The sequence below is a fragment of the Eurosta solidaginis genome, chromosome 4, assembly GCF_040869045.1.
Source record: "Eurosta solidaginis isolate ZX-2024a chromosome 4, ASM4086904v1, whole genome shotgun sequence".
NCBI classification, from domain to species: domain Eukaryota; kingdom Metazoa; phylum Arthropoda; class Insecta; order Diptera; family Tephritidae; genus Eurosta; species Eurosta solidaginis.
The window spans coordinates 268,328,474-268,354,027 of NC_090322.1; the positions used below are offsets into that span (position 1 = coordinate 268,328,474).

General features: G+C 38.8%; 1 protein-coding gene across 1 annotated transcript; it reads left to right on the forward strand.

The window, feature by feature from the left end:
- Positions 1 to 13,868: 13,868 nt before the first annotated feature.
- On the forward strand, positions 13,869 to 15,736 carry LOC137251440 (zinc finger protein 782-like). The gene is made up of 2 exons (XM_067786033.1): positions 13,869 to 14,370; positions 14,429 to 15,736. The coding sequence occupies exons 1-2, from the start codon at positions 13,966 to 13,968 to the stop codon at positions 15,377 to 15,379; spliced, it is 1,356 nt and encodes a 451-aa protein (XP_067642134.1). The 5' UTR covers positions 13,869 to 13,965; the 3' UTR covers positions 15,380 to 15,736.
- The last annotated feature ends 9,818 nt before the right edge of the window (positions 15,737 to 25,554 follow it).

The window sequence follows — 25,554 nt, forward strand, 5'->3', positions numbered from 1 at the left end:
GAACCATTTCAGCCGGCGTAGCTGAAATGTCTTCTTTAAATGTTGATCGCAAGCCCAACAGTATTAAAGATAGCTTACCATACCATTCTCTGGTTCCATTTGTAGCCATTGAAGAAGATTTCAATTGTCTATGAAATCGCTCTACCATGCCATTAGCTTGAGGATGATAAGCTGACGTTGTAATTTGATGAATGCCTAATAACTTTGTTAATTCTGTAAACAATTTTGAGCGAAATTGAGCACTCTGGTCAGTAGTTATTTCTAGCGATACACCAAACCGAGGTATATATTCACCTAAAAATTTATTTGCAATTGTTTCTGCAGAAATTTCCCTTAATCCGTATGCTTCTGGCCAACATGTGAACCTATCGATATTAGTCAAAATATAGTGATGTCCCTTTGAAATAGGTATAAGTCCTACAATATCTAAATGAATATGTTCGAATCTTCTGTTCGGTATTGAAATATTACTAACTGGTGACTTCGTATGTGGATAAACTTAGATTTTTGACAATTAATACATTCTTTTGACCATGTATTAATTTCTTTATTAATGTTAGTTTTTTAATAAGCTGATGCGGTCTGATGTGCGCTAGTGCAAGAAAAAAAGATACATTTTTTCTCCACTTAACTCCCTACGTTTCGCCAATCTCCTTGGCATCCTCAGGGGCAGGATCTTTATTTTATAAGACACAAACAAAGATAATACATAAGAGACAATATCATAAAAAACATGTATAAGTGTCACTTACATTGAAAAGTTGGAAAAATGTATAATATAAAAACATTAAACAATAGCAATTTTTTTTTTTAATTTGAGTCACATAACATAATTTATCTGTACCATCAATGTCAGGTACATTTGTCAGACTTATTTGTTATCATTAACATACAAATATGCTGCCGCGATTTCGTCGCTATCTTCCTTTTTGTTCATTGTTTTTTCTCTGTTTTTCAAAATATGTAGGCTCTCCAGTGTATATCTTGTTCTCTCTCTTTTCTCTGTGTCTAAAATTCTGGCGTTTTGTATATCAGCTGTATGTGCATGTGTCAGTATATGTTGCGCAAGGGCTGTACCGCTTTAGTTTATTATATCCGATTCGTGTTCTTGTAATCGCACTCCTAGTGGTCTTTTTGTCGTTCCAATGTATATTTTGCTGCAGTCGTTGTTCTCTCCTCCGTTGCATTTAATTTCGTATATGACATTGTTTCTATGTTGTGATTCTATTTTGCTTTTGGTTTTGGTGTATACAGTTGAGAGTGTGCAATTTGATTTGTACGCCAGAGATATGTCTTGTTTGTGTTCTTTTAAGTTTTTGTTTAGCTCTTCTGAGAATTTTGGAATGTATGTGATGATATGGTATCGTTTTGTCTCATTTGTTGTTTGTTTAATGTTTTTGTTGTTATTGTTTAATGTTTTTATATTATAAATTTTTCCAACTTTTCAATGTGACACTTAGACATGTTTTTTATGATATTGTCTCTTATGTATTATCTTTGCTTGTGTCTTATAAAATAAAGATCCTGCCCCTGAGGATGCCAAGGAGATTGGCGAAACGTAGGGAGTTAAGTGGAGAAAAAGTGTATCTTTTTTTCTTGCACTAGCGCACATCAGACCGCATCAGCTTATTAAAAAACTAACATTAATAAAAAAATCCATAAAGTGGTCAGCAAATAAATATCATAATAAATTTCACATCGGAAAGCCTGCCGACAAACTGTTCATCACCTTTATTTTATTTGATTATCTACACAAACAAAGTAATAAGAGAGGTAAATATGCGGAATTTCTACAAACACATTAAATATAAATACGGAGAGGATGCACACGCATATCTAAAACACCACAGCAAACAAAAACAAAAACTAACAAAACAGACAGCTACACTAAAATTCCTATTGGAATGTAGGAAGTTCGACATACTACCACAGCATCTGACGGACTTAACAAAAAGAACACAGATACAAACCACATCACAAAATATAAAGCAACAAATAGAGAGAGCGAAAAAACAGTTCCAGAAGAAAATACTGAACATAGAAATCACACAAACGAATATTAATATTGTAACGAATTTGCTGCAAATCCTCTTATTTGCCCCTTTTGCTAGGTTCGTATCGCTAAACTGTTGAATAAATAACTCCAATATTGAATAATGGAAAAATGGCCTTTATTAAAATGCTTCACAATAACACTCAAACTGTGCAACGAATAGCTTAATAACCAAACTGATAGCTCAAATGAAACTCCACTAATCAAAATAATACTGGTATTGCTCGCTAGATATCTTCTTAGTCGTAATTGCTGATCAACTCAAATCAAACTGAATTACTTCTTACTCGCCTGCACTGCTTTTATAGTTTACGCTGCATACTTCTAGGCTCTTCGATTTCCAGAAGTTACTAGTTGTTTCGGCTACAAAATCGCCAGCCACAACTACGTGCACAAATTATTGCCCTCTCTTGTGACCACTGAGATAAGATATATGCATGTGTTTGTGCATTGCCGCTCCGCTGCTCGTATACGTACATATGTGTAGACGCAATTATTTATTCGTTTATGTAGATACATAAAGATTGAATTATTGATGTGAATGTTTGTAGTTAACAGTCTCTCGCGCGCACATAGCCGTATAAGTAAATGCATCTGTGTGTGACATCTCTCTGGGCTGCCTTATATATGTGTATACTTGATTTGATTATTAACGTAAATACTGCTTGGCATGGCCTTAGCATCGCCTTAGTGATGCGATAACTTAGGGGTGGTAATATCCGTGACACTGCCCTCCACCTAAGTCTGATCGTCCCGATCAGACAAATCTCTCGATCTAAACGTTGCCAGCCTTTCTAAATGGACCACTTTCATTTTGGTTCGTGGTTTACCGATGGTTTGTATGCGGTACACTACATCGTTGATCCGTTTTACAACTTTGTATGGGCCTTCCCAATTACACTGCAATTTCGGGGACAAACCTTTTTTACGTTGTGGGTTGTATAACAGCACCAAATCTCCTTCCTGAAAACCTTCGGAATTAATTGCTTTATCGTATCTGGCTTTCATCTTGTCACTCATAATCTTTGTTCGTTGCCTTATCAGATCATGTATTTCTCTTAGCTCTTCTTCCAAATCACTAGTGGATTTCCTGACATTTCTCTCCGCATTGGCATCTATCCCAAACTTCAAATCAGCTGGCAGTCTAAGGTCATTGCCAAAAATTACTTTTGCAGGGGTTTGGCCCGTTGTCTCATGCACTGCTGATCGATAAGCCATCAAGAATAATGGTATGCGGGTATCCCATTCTTTATGGTACTTGTCTACTACTTTCCTTAAGTGCTCCTCCAATGTTCTATTGAATCGTTCTACCATACCATCGGATTGAGGATGCAATGCAGTTGTCCGTGTTTTTCGAATGCCCAATGACTTACACATTTCCTGGAACACAGCTGATTCGAAATTCCTGCCTTGGTCAGAATGTAACTCCATTGGTACACCATACCTTGCAACCCATTCGTTTTTAACCACTTCTGCTACTGTTTCTGCTTCTTGGTTTGGGATTGGGTATACCTCTGGCCATTTACTGAAATAATCCATAACCACCAGTACGTATTTGTTTCCGCGGTTACTAGTAGGAAATGGACCTGCGACATCCATGGCGATCCTTTCAAATGGCGCACCTGAGTTATATTGCTTCATCTGGCCATGACTTCGTGTTCTGGGCCCTTTAGCTCTGCTGCAAACCTCGCAGTTCGCAATCCACTCAGTGACCGACTGACGGCAACCAACCCAATAGAATCTCTGTTTAATCTTCTCGAGCGTCTTCGTGATTCCAAGATGACCTCCGCTTGGACCATTATGCAGCTCGCTGAGCACGTCAGGAATCCTCTTTCTGGGAACAACTATCAGTTTATTCTTGTATTTACCATCCTCACTCTCCCATACTCGATGAAGGCAACCGGATATCAATTCTAGACTGTTCCACTGTGCCCAATATGACTTCGCAATGGGACTCTCTGCTGACATCTCTTCTCTGTTTGGTCTTTCATTTCGTTCGAGCCCTTGCATAACACGTGACAGATCTGCATCTTCTAGCTGGCACTTTCTTAGCTGTTCCTTGTCCCATTCATCTGTACATGTTATATTCATTAGCCGGACATCTATAATGTCTTCTTTAGCCTCGGCTTTTGAACAGTGCTTGCATTCCAAACTACATGGTCTTCGTGACATTGCATCAGCATTTCCATGGGTACTACCTTTTCGATGCTCAATGGAAAAGTCGTAGCTTTGTAGTCGCTCGATCCACCGTGCCAATTGTCCTTCCGGATTACGGAACTGCAGAAGCCATTTCAACGCTGCGTGATCTGTCCTGACACGGAATCGCTGGCCGTAGAGGTATTTGTGAAAATGTTTGACGCACTCTACCAATGCCAACAGCTCTCTCCGCGTAACGCAGTAGTTCCTCTCTGGTTTTCCAATCGAACGGCTGTAATATGCAACTACCTTCTCCTGTCCATCGACCAGTTGTGATAAAACGCCTCCTATAGCATATCCACTCGCATCTGTATCTAGAATAAATGTTGCTCCTGGAATCGGATATGCTAACATTGGGGCAGTGCACAAACGCTCCTTCAATGTTTGGAAAGCCACTTCTTGCTCCTTCTTCCATTCAAAAGCTTTGTTTTTTCTTGTAAGCTCATGGAGGCTATGGGCTACGCTGGAAAAATTTGGTACAAATCGGCGGTAATATGTGCACAGCCCAAGAAAACTTCTCAATTCATGTAGGTTCTGTGGTCTTGGCCAATCCTTTACAGCCTCTATTTTTTCGTTCGCAGTGCAGATGCCCTCTGTCGTTACCTTGTGACCCAAATAATTGACTTCCTTTTTAAACAGCGCACACTTTTTGGGACTTAACTTCAGACCAGCGCCAGCTATTCTCTGGAAAACTTCCTCCAAGTTCTTAAGATGTTCATCAAAGTTCTTGCCCAATACGATGATGTCGTCCAGGTACACCAAGCATGTTTTCCAATGTAGTCCTTTCAGTACCTGGTCCATGAGTCTCTCAAAAGTAGCTGGTGCATTACATAGTCCAAAGGGCATTACTGTAAATTGCCAAAGACCATCTCCGACGCTGAAGGCTGTTTTCTCTTTGTCTTCTTCCTTTACCTCCACTTGCCAGTAGCCGCTTTTCAAGTCCAGTGTGGAAAACCATTTCGTACCAGAGAGCGAGTCCAGAGTGTCGTCAATTCTTGGCAATGGGTAGCTATCCTTTTTCGTAACGTCATTCAACTTCCGGTAGTCCACGCAAAACCTCATTTTTCCATCCTTCTTCTTTACAAGTACTACCGGTGAGCTCCAGGGACTAGCTGATGGTTCGATGACGCCGCTGTCGCTCATTTCTTGTATAATTTGACTCACAACTTGCCGCTTCGCCAGTGGAACACTACGTGGAGCTTGACGGATCGGCCTCGCATCTCCAGTGTCAATTTGATGTTTCACAACGTTGGTGCGGCCTGGTTTAGAACCATCCTGGTCAAATATGTTCGCGTACTTTAGGAGCAGTTGTTTTGCCTTACTCTGATATGCTTCCTCTAGCCCCTGCGTCCATGCCGTGATGTCATTTGAAAGATTAGTATTACTGGCTGAAACGTGTTCCTGGAGCTGTTCACAGTTAATAATTACTTCAGCCTCTTGGCATTTTCCCAAAATAGCTCCTTTAGTCAGTTTGAGTGGTGAATTGAACTCATTGAGTACTCTTACCGGAACACGTCCATCTTGTTTTGTCATAGCCAGGGTTTTTCCTACAAGTATGTTCAGTGTTGATCTGTTTGCTGCTTCGACAACCCACAATTTGTTTGTCCCACAATCTCCATCAACCTTTGCCCAGATGACTGCTTCGGATTTTGGTGGTATTCGCTGACTCTCTTCCACCAGCACTCGTTTACTGCTGTAGCCTCTCTCGTAGCCGAAATTAAGTGGTACATCCATGTTCTTATATCGCATCGTCTTGCTTTGCATGTCGATCTTGATGCCCTGGTCGATTAAGAAGTCCACTCCAATTATGATTTCATCAACAATCTCTGCCACTATAAAATTGTGTACTACCGTGACGTTCCCAATTGCGACTTCACATGTTACTTCTCCTAGAACCGTGCTGTCTTCTCCAGTGGCTGTACGCAATCTTGCTCCATGCAATGGTGTTATCTTCTTGTTGACTAAATCCGCTCGAATGATGGAATGAGATGCACCCGTATCTACAGTCAGTAAACGTTCCTTTCCATCCACATGTCCTCCGACAGTAAGATTGTTTGACCTTCTTCCAATTTGTGAGATAGAGATTATGGGGCATTCAATTGAGGGAGCCAGCTGTCGCCCCTTGCGGCTGACTCGCTTTAGTTTAACGATTGAGTGGACTTGGAGATTTGCTCATCTCCTTCAGCTCTGCGTTTACGGCCACCCACATTGTTGGAGCTATTCGGACCGGTGCTGCAATGTCGTGCAATATGACCTGGGTTGCCGCACTTGAAACACTTAATAACTCCGGCATTTTTCTGTTGTGATCCCTTCAGTGCTTCCAAAATTGTGTCTACCCATTCTGGCCTTTCTACTTCTACACGATGAGCCTTATATGCTGGTTTACTTAATAGGGAGGCAGTTTCCTGAGTCAATGCATGTGATACCGTTTCAGCAAATGTGAGCTTTGGGTTTGCGTATGTAGCTCGCTTCGTTTCCACGTCCCGTATGCCATTTATAAAACTCTGGATTTTTACCCTCTCGGTGTATTCCACGGGTGCGTCCGCATTTGCGAGATGAGCCAACCTTTCAACATCCGAGGCAAACTCCTGCAAAGTCTCATTCGCTCTTTGGTGACGGTTTTGCAACTCAATTTGGAATATCTGTTTCCTATGCTCGCTTCCGTAACGTCTCTCGACAGCGGCCATCAATGCTTCATAGTTGTTCCGCTCTCCTTCGGGAATCGTCTGTAGGATTTCGGCTGCTGGCCCCTTCAATGCCACGAACAGTGCAGCAACTTTATCTTCAGCATTCCATTGGTTCACTGCTGCGGTCTTCTCAAACTGTAGCTTAAAGACCTGAAAAGGAACAGAACCGTCAAAAGATGGAGTTTTTACCTTTGTATTACTCGCTGAAGCAGCCGGCCGATTAAGTTGCAATTCCTGTATACGACCTCTCAACGCATCCACCTCTGCCTCGAATTTTTCTTCAAACTGCATTATTTTTTCGTCCATGCGCGCTTCGAGTTTTGATGATATACGCGCCTCTTGTGCTTCTAGTTGTACTGTTATGCGTGCCTCTTGTTCTTTCAGTTGGGTTGCCATATATGTCTTTTGTTCTTCCATCTTGGATGTTATACGGTTCTCCTGCGATTCTAGTTGTGATGCCATATATGTCTTCTGTTCTTCCATCTTGGATGTTATACGGTTCTCCTGCGATTCCATATATGTCTGCTGTTCTGCCAGTTGAGATGACACTGTCGATGTTTGAGCAGATATTGCAGCTAAAATCATGTTCAAATCTGTACTGGTAACCGTCTGCGGTGTTTCGTTCTTCTCTTCAATTTTTGTTGTCTCCTCGCCATCAAGATGAAAGACATGCTCTTCCACATCAATTCCTTCTGCTTCCATTGCTTCTCGTAGCCGTGCCTGAAGTTCGAGTTTAACGCCGCTTGTATTCAATCCACGGCTCTCCAACTCCTTCTTCAGTTGCGGGATCTTCAATTCACTTAACTTTGCCATGTCCTTGTTGTCCTCCGGAATTTATTCAACAATTCCTCTTCTGACACCAATTGTAACGTATTTGCTGCAAATCCTCTTATTTGCCCCTTTTGCTAGGTTCGTATCGCTAAACTGTTGAATAAATAACTCCAATATTGAATAATGGAAAAATGGCCTTTATTAAAATGCTTCACAATAACACTCAAACTGTGCAACGAATAGCTTAATAACCAAACTGATAGCTCAAATGAAACTCCACTAATCAAAATAATACTGGTATTGCTCGCTAGATATCTTCTTAGTCGTAATTGCTGATCAACTCAAATCAAACTGAATTACTTCTTACTCGCCTGCACTGCTTTTATAGTTTACGCTGCATACTTCTAGGCTCTTCGATTTCCAGAAGTTACTAGTTGTTTCGGCTACAAAATCGCCAGCCACAACTACGTGCACAAATTATTGCCCTCTCTTGTGACCACTGAGATAAGATATATGCATGTGTTTGTGCATTGCCGCTCCGCTGCTCGTATACGTACATATGTGTAGACGCAATTATTTATTCGTTTATGTAGATACATAAAGATTGAATTATTGATGTGAATGTTTGTAGTTAACAGTCTCTCGCGCGCACATAGCCGTATAAGTAAATGCATCTGTGTGTGACATCTCTCTGGGCTGCCTTATATATGTGTATACTTGATTTGATTATTAACGTAAATACTGCTTGGCATGGCCTTAGCATCGCCTTAGTGATGGGATAACTTAGGGGTGGTAATATCCGTGACAATATAAAATCTATACGGGATCAAATTCTATATGCTGAACAACAACTAAAGCGCAACCTCAGTGAAAGTGATTTCAACTCCGTCATGCACACTCAGAACATGTTAAGCCAAAGAGTGGCGAACGATTTAAAAAAACACAAAAATCGAAGCTCGAGAGATTGAAATAAATACAACTGCAATCTTTAGGTATATGTATGAACAACAATTGTTTTATCAACAAAACTGACATTCAATTTCCGGAGGACGTTAAATGGTTGCTCTCTCTTGGTAAGAAATTTACACTACCAACTACTAATACCACCTTTAAACCGCTAAAGATCATAGCTGAGATTGAGCAAGTCATACAACAAATTGAGGATGAGAGAACGAAAGAAATGGAGAGATGTCGCCTAAGCAGCAGAATAAATCAATACAGACGTAACATAAAGCACAACCCAGTAGACAAATTTATAGTCGCAACACAAAAAACTTTTTAAAACAATACAAAAATGATATTATCATAACGGTTCCGACAAATGAAACAAAACAGTGGTCATGTACAAAGCTGATTACAGGGAGAAAATGAATAAGTTGCTTGGAGACAAAAGCACTTATAGAGTAGCCCGAAGTAACCCAACTAACAAGCTACAGAAACAGAACAACAACAACGTCGACGAACTCTACAAAAGCAAACTAATTAACTTTAAAGACAAATAGCAACTTACATGCACAGCACCTAATGCGCCACGACTGTACGGCTTACCGAAAACTCATAAGCCGGATCTACCTCTACGTCCAATAGCATCCTCGGTCAACGTTCTCTGCTATGGTTTGTCCAAATTTGTTGGAAAATTGCTGAACGACTTAATTTCGGACGAGTACAATATAAAAAAACTCTTTAAGATGTTATGGAAACGCATTTACAAGGGAAGCAGTAAGGAAGGCGGTCGGCATGATGTGTTGGTGCACAGTGGCTAGTCATTGTCGGCTGGAGCGGGTCCTTGCCAACCTTACTGTTCCTGCGCCATAAACAGAAAAAAGTTCCTATCATGCCTATCAAAACGAGCAGCTGTCAAATTCAAAAAAAACCGACAGAAGCGCAGAGACCGACTCAAAACGCTTACATTCAAAAATTTAAATTCAAATTCAAAAAAAACTGACGCAAAAAATACTACCGAACCGGACATGGCCGGTTACTAACGCTGAAAATCAAATTCAAAAAAAAACCGCTGAAAAAGTTAAATAAAAGGAGGGAAATAAACAAAAAGGGCCGAATATACAGAGGGACGCCGCGGGTGTTGTTGCGACGCCCGGTGCTTAGTCCCACCCTCAAATAACCATGGCCACCGACGCACCTAATTTTCCGGTGGCCCCTTACCTGTATTCCCTAAGTGCCTTCTAAATCAATGAAGATGCCAACATTCCCATTTTAATTACAATTCATTTATTTATACATCTTTAAATCCAAGGCATTACCTAATATAATATACTAATTCGAACATAAGTATGTCGTTTTAATAAGGTCACTGAGCTCATTTTATTTTCTATCCTTATGTTGACGTATTTAAGTGGGTTACAATAAATTCCATTTAATTTCGCTAATACGTAAGAGAATGCAAGAAAATTGTCTTTAATTAAATAAGTTAACTGAAACTACGCTCCATTAGAGTTAGACTGCAGAGTCCCAAATGCGACAACGCTTGCCCGTGTGCATCAAATTTATATGTACGCACTATTTATATATATATATATATATATACAAGGAAGGAAAATAAAAGGAACCCAACCCCTTGGAATGCGAAGCTTCTTAACTAAATGGTTAGGTACAACTTACAAATTTTAGTGGTCTAACCTAATCTTAGAATACTATTTGGAACTTCTATGATTGCACTTAAATTGCATACCAATGTTTTATGTTCGGAATGTAAAACATACTTTATCTTTCTGCAAGTTCAATTGTATTAAATTCATTTTCATTTGTCTTATCTCGAGTCTATGGAAATTTGATTGCCACACCAATAGATATGGTCGGGCAAAACTCTCGTAACAATTTAATAAGCTTTTATAGCTTTAGTCTTCGTTGACACATACTAACTTGTGCCGTGTGATCATATAGAGAAAGCAATTTATGAACTTTCAGGTGACGTTTCAGTCGCAACAGTATAGTGGAGCAGTAAAAAAAAATATTTCAAAAAAAAATTATAGAAAGAGTTTATTTGTTCATGATCACAAAGACATAGATCCTCTATTTCTTGTTGCGACTAGATTCTAATTTCTCGCGGAAAGGCATATGTCGCTAATGTGTAATGCATTACCCATTCGCATGGCTTTCGCATGTATGTATATAAAAAAAATATGGTTCCGAGTGACACATTCAAAAATGTAAAGTACTATATATACTAGTGACACTATTCTGTAACTTGACTTGAATAAATTTATTTGCAGAACTCAAACTTTTATAATTTTGGTTTTCTATTTCTTGACTGTATTGACCTTTCACAAGCTTTACAGAACAATGTTTCTTATTCGCAAGATTACAGAATGGGTTTTACATTGCACTTATCCGACGGGTCAACAGAGTTAAGAGCACCAAAGTGTCCGAATTCATATACCGTATGTTCGAATCGAGTTACAGAAAGGGGTCTTTAGGTTCATTAAGCGTGCTTAGAATGAATTACAAAAATTTGAAACGATAATCTGTAAGTGACGAATTTTATCACTTCATATAAATACATAATATAATTTCACCGAGTTGGAACGGACTCACCCAGTTTCAAACGTTGTTGTTGTAGTTGGTGTTGGTACTGTTGGTGGTTGTTGCGCTCTGGCCCGAGGTGATCGAGTGAACCGGGTGGCAATGAAACTTCGTGTTGACTTTTATGACCCGGATGACTTGGTGCTAATTTCGGCTTTCGTTGTAATATGCTGCAGCGTACTGCTGGCCCTGGAGGCGGAGGTGGTGTTGGATGCTTTTCCAAAAGTGGTGGTGTACTTCGTAAACGTAGGGAAGGGGGTTTTATCTTCGGGCCCCAGGGGTTCTCATCCCAATTAGTCTAGTGCCTTCTGAATCCGAATCGGAATCACTAGTACTTTCCTCACTAGGTGTGGCTGTGAGACGCCGACCTACTTCAACTGGATATTCTATACGTTGGGTTTGTGCCAACACAACACGCCCGTTGTAATGTTTATTACCACCCAAAATAGACGAGACGAAAAGAGGTTTGTCGGAATGGACTGTGTCGGTACTTTGCGCTACGGACTCTTCCTAGTTTTTGGACATTCACTTGAATACAGGTAGTAGATAACGTAGTACCTCCTGTTGCTTTGGCGTCGCGCTGAATTTCTGCACCGATACTATCACCACGGTATTTTTGCTGCTTTGTAATTCGCTGGTGATTATTGCCGCCACCTTTTTCTTCGCGTTACGCTCCTTAATTAAACGCGCCCTTCGCACAATCAATGCATCTGAGTTTCGCCACTCATATGTTTATGAATAGTATATGGATTCTTATGTATTTGTAACGTCTAGATAATTCTTGATGCTTAAATAGTTTAATGTTTGTGCTAAATTTTCGCACTGAAAGTTTCACTCGGGTGAAAAAAATTGATTGCTTGGTTTTTCTTGCTTAGCCTTTTTTTTCTTTCCTTTTCTCGTCTGTATCGGGCGGAAACTCATGGCAGAAAAAAAAATTTTTTCCTCGTGATGGCCGGTCTGTCTGTTCCCTTCTTTTCGATATTTTTCTTTTTATCGCCACTTTCACCACATCGCTAGGTGTGTTCGCGTGAACACGCTCCCAAGGGGATCATGGCCGTAGACCGCAGCAGCAGACCGTAACAAAGACTCAAAGATAGGTTGGAGAAGGTTGAAATATGCGAAGACGACTTATTGGTATCCTTCGATGTGGTGTCATTATTCACTAACATACCCACATATCTTGCTATCAAAATCATAATGAGTAAGTTTCATCAGATCCAAACAAACATACCGAGAAATAAGTTTCTTGAAATACTGAACTTCTGTCTGAAGGACAATAACTATTTCATGTACGATAACAAAACTTATACGCAAAGCTTTGGAATGCGCATGGGCAACCCCCTATCTCCGACAATAGCGGACGTAATCATGGACGATTTACTCGATGCCACCAATTTACAATTAAAGAAACTTCACAAAATAAATATAAAGTTTATAGTAAAATATGTAGACGACATTTTTGCTATTGTAAAACAAAGCGACGTTGAGGTTATTCTGAACACTTTCAACCAGTATCATAACAAATTACAGTTTACTATGGAAAAAGAAGAAAACCAAAATATCCCGTTTTTGGATGTCCTTATACACAGAAACAACAATGAAATTTTTCTCAATTGGTACTCGAAACCTATAGCGTCAGGCAGTATAATCAATTTTCTTTCAGCCCAGCCGAAAAAATACAAAATCAATACAGCTAAAAATATTATAAATAAAGTTTTAACCCTTAGCCATGAACAATTTACGGAATCGAACAAGGAAAAAATTTGCAAACTGCTTATAAATAACAACTACCCGCGTCATTTAGTAAATACCCTCATTGAACAGAAAACCAAAGAAATTAATAATAAGTCCAAACAAATAACCCTTTCACAAACAACAAATGAGACAAGACGATACCATAGCATCACATACATTCCAAAATTCTCAGAAGAGCTAAACAAAAACTTAAAAGAACACAAACAAGACATATCTCTGGCGTACAAATCAAATTGCACACTCTCAACTGTATACACCAAAACCAAAAGCAAAATAGAATCACAACATAGAAACAATGTCATATAGGAAATTAAATGCAACGGAGGAGAGAACAACGACTGCAACAAAATATACATTGGAACGACAAAAACACCACTAGGAGTGCGATTACAAGAACACGAATCGGATATAACATAGCGGAACGATACAAGGCGGCAGCATGGTGACATACCTACAAACATAAATAAAAATTTCATGTACTTTGTTTTTGTAAATTCGTTGGACAAATGTCTAAATCGTACTGCACCGTATTTTGATGTATCAAATCAAATGAAAAAAGCTTAAAATCAGCTGTCCCATGCTGCCACCTTGTATCGTTGCGCCATGGGATATAAGAAGAAACAAAAGCGGTACAGCTAGGCTCATCTCATCAGCTGATTTTATTTATGTCATTGCATGGTCGAAGGGATTGTCAAAAGGAGATGGAAAACTCAAAATGAAATGAAATGTGTTGGTTATTGGCAACATTTTACTTACCCATACAAAAACTGCTAAGTTTTATGTTTCCATTCCATACCATTCGCACCAACACCAATACACAGATTTTGACAATTTGAACAGACATTTTGTTGCTTTACAGATGAGCCAACCTGTATATAGTTGAACCATGGTTTTACGGTTGTCAAAGCATAACGAAAAATAAACAGCTTGGTGGAAAACAAATTTAGTTGATACTGATAAAAAATGTTCGTGCTAACTAAAATTAATTTAAAAGAGCATTGCCGCACTTGTTTAAAACAATTAAATGGTAGTACAGACGAAAACCAAACAGATGTTTCAGAATCAAAGAACTTACATTTTAACATCACCAACGATCCAGAATTGCAACAGCTCATTTGTATCAATGTAGATGGACCCTGCACAAATGATTCATTTAATCCTGTGATACATGATTATCCTGAAAATGTATGCCTTTCCTGTTACAATAAACTATATAGCTTTGCTATTTTCCGCAGACGTGCCCAACAGAGCGCAGAGAAGTTGCGCACAGTTTTAAAATGTGCAAATATAAAGGTCGAAATACAAATCGAGGATGAGCTGCGAAGAAATGAATCTGTTGGAGCATTGGTTCGAGAAAGCAAATTTCAGGTAACAATTTTCATACACAAAATGGTGGACAGTTTAAAGTCCAACAATAAATTTTCAGTTAAATGATGCAACTGCGGAGAGGGAAGAAGCATTTTTCGAGACTTCGGTTGCTAATTTAGCAGACGTAGACATGAATGAAAATACTGTCGATCCTTTCTCTTCAACAACCCCGTCGATATCTGAATGTAGCGATAATGACACAATGGAACTCACCGAAGAAACGGAAGTTAATGAGAAAAAAGATGTTAAAAAATGTGTTGTGGAAAAAGTTGTAGGAAAAGACTTTGCAAAGAATAGTGCAGGAGACGAAGAGGATGAGAAAACCCAGGTTGCTGAAGACACAAAATCCCGGAAGGAAAAGCCTCCGAAGTTAATAAAGAGAGATAAATATAGCTGCCCGCAGTGTAATGAATTTTTCTCAAAAAATGCGGAGCTTGGAGATCATGTAAATCAGGTGCATGCGTTGGGAAGCACACCGTTTTTATGTGATCATTGTGACAAGAGTTATCGCAATCTCCGCAGTCTCAAAGAGCATGTGGTACAAGCACATCAAGATAAAATAAAATTACAAGACCACTTTCAATGCAGCGAATGTCCGAAAGTCTTTCTAGATAAGGGAGCTCGTAAAAAACATATGGGATTACATTTTACAAATAATAAAACTCACGTATGCGGAATTTGTAGTGAACGTTTCCCTGTAAAGAAATGGCTAGTTGAACATTTGCGTACACATACTCCCGATGGCAGGATACCATGCGCTCAATGCGATAAGACTTATAGTAGACATCAGGATCTGGAAAATCATGAACGCTCCACGCATCTCAAAGAGAAACCGCATCATTGTAAGATTTGCGATAAGTATTTTCAGAATAAACAATCTTTTCGTATTCATAACTACCGTCATTCTGGCAAAAAACCTTATCTTTGCGATATATGCGGTAAAGACTTTCGGCAGCGAACTGCTATGAAAACACATAGGTCGACACATCTTAAGAATGATAATAAATAATTTGACAAATTAGTATTAAATAAACATGATTATGTTACAGAACATAGGTATAAAAACGCCATAACATTTGTCTGTAAGAGTAATTACGGGCGGATGCGAAAAATTTTTGATTCAAGGGGTTGATAAGCGCAATACAATAAAAACTACGTGAAATTTGGAGCTAATGACCTTTTTTTTAAGGATGGGACTTATGTGTACGACTGGATTAACTATTGTAAATTTATTTAAGTTTTCATGAGGGTGTGTTGTAGTTTTAATAATGTAACGACTTTAGGAAAATTCCGCTTACTTTAAACCTGCTAACGTTCGAATCGCTAAACTGTTGAATAAATCACTCCAATATTCTGTCTTGCAAAATGGTCTTTATTATACTACTTTGGGATTAGTACAACTATACTTCACTTCGCAACTGATAGCGTGTTTAAATCAATTCTGACTACTCAGCTTCCACTGCTTTTATACTCTCCGTTGCTTCATATTTCTACTAAAATCTAGACGTTTCGGCTTCTACAACCACTGTATCTCCTGCTTCGTAATTGAGCTACATATATGCGTGTGTATGTGTGAGTAACAACTTCGGCTGATGACTATATCTGTGTGTGAGGTATATATTCGTTGCCATGTACATAATTGTGGCTAGCTTTAATGTGTACATGTTCACAAGAGTGGCAGCTTGTTTTATTGTTGTTGTGCCTTTATTTAGTAGCAGCTTAGTGGTGCTAATATTCGTCACACCGCGTCCCGATCAGACAAATCTCTCGATCCAACCGCTGCTAGTGTCCAAATGAACCACCCTTCTATTTCGTGGTTTCTCAATTGTTTGTATGTGGTGGATGGCATCACGGATCCTCTTCACAACTTTGTATGGGCCTTTCCAGCTACATTGAAATTTTGAATGAACAACTTTCAGCTGGTGAAGGTTGTATAACATTACCAAATCTCCCTCCAGGAAACCTTCCGAATTGTTGTTCTTGTCGTACCAGGTGTTCCATTTTACTACTCATTATCCTGCTTCGTTCCCTCACACTCTGTTGTTTGGCCATTGAACTACTTCGTAGAGCTTGCGCTTGACGGATTGGCTTCGCATAACCAGGATCGTCCCGACGTTTCACAAGAGTAGCACGCTGGCTTCAAACTACCCTTGCATTCTTTGTGTGAAATTCTTTCCTTTGTTTTAGTGCGTCCATTAGGGGTTGTCAATGCCAGTGTTTTTTCTAATCTCTTTAACTTTTGTGGCCTTTGTTGAATTTTATCCACCAGCACTCGCTTACTGCTGAACCCTTTCTCCAAACTGAAGTTAAGTGGCACATTCTTGTTCTTATAGCGCATAATCCTTCTTTGCATGTCGATCTTGATGCCATGGTCAACTAAGAAGCCCACTCCCAATATGACTTCATCAACAATCTCTGCCACAACGAATTTGTGTAGAACCATGATCTTCCCAATTAAGACTTCACATAACACTTCTCCCTGGACTTGGTTATACTCGCCAGTGACCGTACGCAACCTTGCTCCAGGTAATGGCTTTATACAGCTGTTGGTTCTGGTGGTACCACCTTGAGATTTTTTTCAACTCCACCTCAACTCGATAAGCAATGTAGGATATCAACTGTAGAAATGTGTTGAATATTCATTTGAGAACTGTACATTTCTCAAAATCTCTCGAAATAAGGATAATAATTAATGACGTTGGAGATCAACTCGAAAACTTTTAATTTTACAAAATTTCTCAAAGGTTGGATAGTGATTGGAGAATGATGTTGGATAATAACTTGAGAACTATCTGGTTTAAGAATATTGATGTTGGATATCACTTCTCGAACTAGACGTTTCGCCGGAGAATTTGTTCCATGTTTGTTGGGCAAACAAAATGCAGCTATTGCCGTATCTACAAATTATCTAGATAATAAAAAAACCAATGTTGCCGGACAAAGAAGCATACCCCAAAGGCGGCCTTAAACTGTGCCTTAAGAACTGCTCAGTAGTTTAACTGGTGTTTTAATTTGACTAGAGTTTAAGCAAACTTTGTTTAAGCTTAGCTTAACCAACTACTGAAAAACCGGGCCTTAGTCGCGTAAATCTTGTACGTATTTCTTGTTGCAGACGATCGGGAACACTTTTCATAACAGGAGAAATGTCACATTCTGCGGAAAGACCAGCATCTCTAGCCGATTCTCCGGACATTTTGCGGTGTCTTCTTACACGTTTTACTATATCAATATCCCATTTTTCACAAATAGACCGCTTTTTCTGTTGCTTCTTCACAGAGAGTGCCTCGAATTTCGCATAGTTCAGTCGCTAAGCATTTAAGATCATGATACGCTTCTCTAAAATTCATCCCCGGATTTTGTAATCTGAGCTGCACACGATCAATCCTACTTAAGCATTGTTTACTATATAGTTTGGCAGCTTAATTCGAGGTTATGTTGCGAATAGAGTGGAAGGCACTCGCAGGCCGTGAAAATAGGCACTCGAATGGAGTGGAATGAAGAACAGTAGGAAGACCAGAGTTGCATTGGATCAATCATTGCATCAATATTAAAGATAAATTTCGAAAAAATAATTAAATACTTCAGTATAAGCAAACATTATCTTTCAATTACTGCAATTAAGGTGTCCTAGATGCTATATATTCTAAAATTATAACATTTTATGTCTGTTTAAAAATTTAACTTCAATTTCCCTAAGATTTCCGTAATATGGCCATTAGTGATGTTTGTGTGTGTGTGTGCAAATTTTGAGCGATCAGCTGTTAGTTGCGCTACTTGGTAAAGTTTACAATGTACTTAAGATAAGAAATGAACTAATGTTATGAAACTAAAATTTAGTACATATTGCAACAGAACTATAGCTTCGCTTCTGGTGTCACTTGTGGTGTTAGTGTCCTCTGCTAATTGTTCTAAGTGTTCTACTACATTCTCTAGCCCATCGACGATAACGCGCACTGCTTCTATCATTGTAAATTTTACCAAGTAGCGCAACTAACCGCTGATCGGTGAAAATTCGCACATTCACATGCACAGTTCTCGACTCAATTTCAAACAAAAACTTTGGATTATTTAACTCAAATTTTAAAGTGAGATAATCCTTACGAATTTATGTATATAGAATATATAAGGCGTTTTTGTTGTTATTAAAACAATAGTTTTATTTTTATTGAAGCTTTTATCTTCTTTTTTAACTTTGAAAAAACTCCGAACACCATTCCTTCATTATATGACATTCGACTGCCTAGTCCACTGCCTTCCACTCTATTCGCAACATAACCTCTAATTAAGCTGCCAAGCTATATAGTAAACAATGGCTTGTATTCTAGCCCTCCATCGTGTTTCACATAGTGTCCAAGTACAAGTGTGTTGACTTCTTTCTGGCAGGCACTCGCTTAAGCATAGCGGAACGATACAAGGTGGCAGCATGGTGACATACCTACAAACATAAATAAAAATTTCATGTACTTTGTTTTTGTAAATTCGATGGACAAATGTCAAAATCGTACTGCACCGTATTTTGATGTATCAAATCAAATGAAAAAAGCTTCAAATCAGCTGTCCCATGCTCCCACCTTGTATCGTTGCGCCATGCGCTTAAGTGAGCATAAAGGGAAAATCTGGGTTGCCATTGTTGTTTCGGTTGAAAACGGTCAATTAGGGTTCTGTGCAGGGACGTTAAAGATTGAAACAGGGTTTATGTAGTCACAAAAGTGTTGCTCCTGTTGCACAGCATTTTAATTTTATATCATGGCGAAAAATGTTCAGTTCAGAGTTATTGATTTTCATTAAAAGTTTAATTTATTACGGAGGGTTACACATTTAAGTGTAAAAAGCAGAGAAAACGTAGAGTTTTTCAAATTATTGTGAAAAACTTTTTAATTGAATTTCTGTACCCAAGGTTAGGTTAGGTTAGAGTGGCTGCCTCCCCTGTCCAAGCGGAGACTCACGTGGGCCGTTGTGGCCCGTTGTGCTACCACGCGGGGGGGGCCCTATTTCCTATTACCCTACTTTCGAAGAAGAGGAAGAAAGTTTAGACCCCAGTGAGGCTAAACCAGCGCGTTTGCCTAATGAAACGCAAGATGTCGTTTGGGTTTATAGATTCAAGCTCCGCAAGGCACCCAAAAGAGTATCTGTGGAGGCATTGGTATCTAGTTTTTGACAGTGCGGGACAGTGGCACAGATAGTGCTCAACGCTTTCTATCTCCTCCTCGTCCCTACCGCTGCGGCAGAAGTCATTTGTCTGCAGGCCCATATAGGCACCGTGAGTGCCCGTGAGACAGTGACCTGTAAGAAGGCCCACTAGTGGGATTATAGAGATACGGTTTAACAATATCACCGATCGCGATCTCTTTTCATCCAGCTTAGGCCAGATTTGTTTGGATATACTACATGTAGGTTTCCTCGCCCATCTGGCGTTTGCCTGATCCGTGAAAAGAGATCGCAGGTGGTATTTGCAAGTGGTTAGAGGAGGGCTGGCCCAACCAGCGGAGGTTGTTGTTTGCAATTTGTTGCCTTCCCTAGCTAGCTCATCCGCGGCGCAGTTTCCTGAGATGTCACAGTGGCCAGGAACCCATATTATGCTTAGGAACCTGTACCCAAGTTCACTATATTATATTATATTTGTGTAACAGAAGAATCTGGAGATAAATTCCTTAACTATAAAAAACTGAAAAATGTACACTTATTGAAAACTCATTTGCATACACAATTTACGCTTTAAATTTAGTTGTGTTTTTATGCACATAATTTTGAAACTAAAAACAAAATTTTCATTTGTCAGAAAAAATAAAGAAAAACCGGCCTAATGTCAAAAAACCCTATCGAAATAATAGTTGGAATACAGTTTGGCTTGTTTGTTTTTAAAGAACTACGTTGTATTTTTCTTGTAATTCGTTAGTTTTTTTAAATATAGTTCACACACTTACACCACTACTGAAACCTTATTGGCTCCCTCGACAAAAAATATAAGAGAAAATACAAGAACAACACATAGAAAATAAAGTAGTGTCATATGGGAGTTTGATTTGTTTGCACTTACAGCACCATTTTATTTGCAGGAGACTTTCACAGCTACAAAAATTAAGGCGGATTTACACAGACGCTTTGGTTGTGTTGCATTCATTAATTCATCTGTCGGGCGAAGTATCGAAAAATTTACATAAATGCTTTGGTTGCGTGGCTACGCTTTGACAACGCCATACGAAAAACAATGAAACGCCGTACGTTATCTTTGCTTTGAAGCAACCAAAGCGTTCATATAAATTTGCCCTTATGCATTTGTGTAAAAAGCCTTAACAGTGAAATTTTTCCATGTTACACGTGTGGCGCTTTATATTTTGACTCTAATTTAAATAAATTTTGCTTTCCGTATGTTTTCGCATTGTGGCAGGCTACAAATCTTCTAGTATTCTTATTTCCGCGGAAATATATGCAACTACTTCATCTGTAAATACTACAAAGTTTTATTAAACTATCAAATGCAACTCAGCTTGAAGTACTCTTACGTGCCAAAAATGCAACTCTAGACCTGAGATTTGCATCAGGTGAGCGAGGCTGTTCGTAGTTTTGACGTTTATCGCTTAGTTGACACACTTGTATAGGTACACTATGGTGTTTCAGATTCACGTTTGACAGTTTTTGTTAAAGAGCGGTACGCAGATCACAAGAAAGTAAAAATTCCATGTAAAAAACGCTCAAGAAATGCTCAAGAAAATTCCTTGTGGTAAATTTTCTTGAGGTAGTACGCAGTTTACAAGAAATTTAGTACGCTACTTTACTACTATTTTTCCATCAAATTTGCATACGGCAACACCGGTTTCCGCAAGAAATATGTCAAGTGCCATATATTTATTGAAGAAAAAGGTAAAAAAACTGTAAAAATTAGGTAAGCACATGGTTTTTAATTTTTCTGCAATAAATAATTATTATTTTATTTCAGAAATGGAAATAACAATAGCTCCAGCACCAAAACGCAAAAAGCGCATGGTGAATTTCACGGCGGAGGAGAAACGGGCACTTATAAGGGAAGTGACATTATTTACATTACTTTTGGCCCCTATTATGAGACAAATTCGATCTTCGACTGTGGTCGAAAGAGCTGATCGAACGAATTTTCATTCGGTATTACGACGCGCGTTCGATGAAGGCAAGCATTATTGTGAATTTCGATAAATTCAAAAGTTCACAATAGCACATTTCAAATACTCTGTCAAATAAAATAGAATAAATAAACAAAAGCAGAACTAGTTATTAAATGCAAATATTAAAAATAAAAGTATGACTACAACGGAATTGTGGTTTGATGATTCGTCAGATGAAGAGGAAAGTTTACTGGAGCTAGCCAGAAGTAGGAGACGGGTAAGATGGTTCAAATCCTTTGGAAGTGAATTCCACCACGTAAGTGTAGCTTTCTAAATAAGTTGTTAAATTGTTGAAATTATAAGTTTTGTTTATAGATTTATTCAAAATTTCAGACTGTCCAAAGAAGCGTTCATGGACTTGTTGTCCAGTACAGATGAACTGCTGCGGAAATGCACAAGAGCCGAGTCTATTCCTAATATTTTTTAATTTTGGCAATCGATAGCCAGCGAAGATCGAAGATCGAATAATGCTCATAATAGGGGCCTTTGTTTATGTGCTCTTCTTCTTGCTTGTTTCACTATTCACCGTGGATTTTTAAACGTCAAAATTACTTCCATACTACTATTTTTCACGCAAGAAAAACGGCTAAATTTTTCTTGAGCAATTACTTGTGATCTGCGTACCGCTCTTAAAGCATTTTTTAATAATTCCCATTGTGAATTCATACCAGTGAAAAATCTATATTCTTCCATTGTCATACCTACCTATCAAATAATAGCTGACAGGGAGAATGGCTGTCGCGAATGGCCACCCTTCAAAAAACGCGAGTACTCCATAAATAATGTAAGGAATAATCCTTTGGGAGTATAGGAGTATTCCAAAACTAATCTGTATTCATACAAAAAATGTGCTCCAATTAACATTGCGAATGTCCTAGAAGAGGAGTAGGTGATCCCACTCTCGCTTTGTTTGTGAGTATCCATAGAGTACATACGTGAGAGTACTTTCCATAGTACTTTCACTGTTGTACTCCATGGCGCACCCACAGAGGATCATATGCCAAAGTACTAAAGAGGAATTGTGTCGGAAAGAATTATCGGAGTGAATTTAATTTAAAATGAAGATAAATGAAGAGGGGCAATACAACTTTTATATTTTTTACTACGAATATTCTTATGTTATTTAGCATTTGCGTGAATAAAGAAACTAATATTTCTCTATACTATAGTATGTATACATAAAACCAGTGCGCGGTTGCATTTTATCAGAGTTGCCATAGTAAAATTTTATTATCAGTTATTTGTATACAATATTTTACTTTTGGAAACTCTGTTTGATTGTCATCGTGTCACGGTCGTTAAAAAACGAGCAATGATCTGCTGATGGTGGTCCGCAAACGCATTGCAAAGGAGTATTGTTAGAGTACTCCAACATGAAGAAAATGGAACACGTAATCCAACAATTCTTGCAGGGCAGATAATGGAAGATAGGTTTGTTTTTTGCACGCGGTTTTTAAATTGAACTGCCATGAATTGTCCATTTGTGTCTCAAATCAGCTTTTCTTTTAAATGTCTATACTGAAAATCAGACTATATATTTCTATTCATTTCTAAAATCTAGTTAACAGATAAAATTTGAGGAGCCAGTTAAGCAAATATTTTAAAATAAAATAAAATAAATGTAAGGCGCGATAACATCCGAAGAGATCTAAGGCCGAGCTTCTCTTCCAATTTGCGTCGTGCTCCTCTTGATTTTCGCTACAAATTGACCGGATGGGACCTACATGTTTTATGCCGACTCCGAACGGCATCTGCAAGGCAGATGAGTTTTCACTGAGAGCTTTTCATGGCAGAAATACACCCGGAGCGCTTGCCAAACACTGCCGAGGGGCGACCCCGCTTAGAAAAATTTTCTTCTAATTGAAAAACCTTATTTCTAAAATTTTGATGTTGCTTTGCCCGGGGTGCAAACCCAGGGCATACTATGTGGCAGGCGGAGCACGCTACCATCACACCACGGTGGCCGCCAGCAAATATTTTAAAATATGTAAATAATGGAATAAACCAGTCGTCTACAAAAATTTTGAAAAACACTATTGAGCAAATGCTTCTCTTTGGCCCAGTAATGTATACATTAAGCCCTTCCGTTTTTTTTCGAAAAGATGTAGAAATTCCCGCGGAGTCATAGATTTGTCTGACACCTTTCATAATGGCCTCAACGTCTATTATCAGAATGTTAGGGGTCTAAATACTAAACTAGTTGATCTTTTTCTCCGTAGCCATGAACTCTGTTATGACGTTTTGGTTTTTACTGAGAGATGGTTGAAACCAACTGTGTTTAACTCTGAGATATTAGCAGATTCTTATGAGATCTTTAGGAAAGACCGACGAAACAGAGTTGGTGGAGGCGTGTTAATCGCCGTTTACACCAGGTTCTCTGCTGAAGAAGTGTACTTCGATGATTCTTCTGATGTTGAAATCCTCTGCGTGCGAGTTAAACTTTTATCTACTTATAAATATTTTGTTGCGTCTTATATTCCGCCCCAGTCAGATATTTCTATATACTTAAAACATTCTTCCCTATTGAAATTTATATTTGCTATGTCAAGGTCTGTTGATTCTGTCTTAGTGGCTGGCGATTTTAATCTGCCCTTTGTGTCGTGGAATTTTATTGACGGAATGCTAGTTCCCACTGCTTGTAATGTTGTATTCTACGAGTTTTTAAATGACCTTGCAGACATTGGTCTTTATTAACTTAACAGAATTCATAATAAATTTGGCAAATATCTTGATTTGATTTTTTCAGACGACACATCGAATTGTTCTGTTACTCGATGTGATCCAGTGGTATTGCCTGAGGATGTTTATCATCCAGCACTTTCAATTTACCGATCCGAATGCGTCTTCCCGCCGGTCGACGAAGTCTCTAAAATAAAATGGCCTGAGTACGACGGAGATATTGAAGCGGGCTCCGTCCATTTCACCAACGTTTTACATGCGATATTCCTCAAATGTGTGCCTTTTTCCAAAACCTCCTCAGCATCTCCAGCTACTGCTTGGAGCTCTATAGAACTTAATTATCTAAAAAACAAAAAAACACGCTTCTTTAAGCGTTTAATATTATCTGGCTCTAATAGTGACTATGCTGCATACCCCATCTTGCGTATTAAGTACAACAGGCTAGAGATAAGATGCTATAAGAATTATCTGATGAAGATTAAGCATCGGATCTCTTCCAATCCAAAAACATTTTATTCCTTCGTCAACTCCAAAAGAAAAATTAAAGGGTTTCCTTCTGTAATGAAGTATAACGATCGGATTTCCAGTATTGACTCCGAGATTGCAAATATGTTTGCTGACTTTTTTAAATCTAATTACTCGACTATCCCTGACTCCCATCCGGTGGATTATCAATACATGTTACCTTCGCTTAACTCAGTAGGTATCCCATATATTCATACAGATGAGGTACTAAGGCATCTGGAAAGTCTGAAAATTTCCTACTCCAGTGGACCTGATGAAATACCATCTGTTGTGCTCAGAATTTGCGCTCAATTTCTTTGTCAACCCCTTACCTGCTTATTTAATGCCTCTTTGAGGCAAGGGATATTCCCTAAGAAGTGGAAGGAGTCGTTTATAATACCACTTTATAAAAGTGGGAGTAGATATTGTGTCACAAACTATAGAGGAATAGCCAAACTTTGTGCTATTCCAAAACTATTTGAATCAGTTGTCACAAATCAACTGGCTTTTGCAGTATCTTCGGCAGTGGACCTGTCACAACATGGCTTTTGCAGGGGTAAGTCCATTGTGTCTAACTTGCTGCAGTTCACAACCCTCGTATCCAATAACTTAAGGACGAACGGCGAAGTTGATGTCATTTACACTGATTTCAGTAAGGCGTTTGATAAAGTTTCCCATTCCTTACTCCTACTAAAACTCGATCGATTGGGTTTTCCATCACGGCTTCTCTCTTGGGTCTCTTCGTACTTGGTAGGTAGAAAGCAAACCGTTGTGTTTAACAATTGTTTGTCTGAATTCATCAATGTATCTTCTGGAGTTCCACAGGACAGTCACCTTGGTCCAGTGTTGTTTCTGCTCTTCA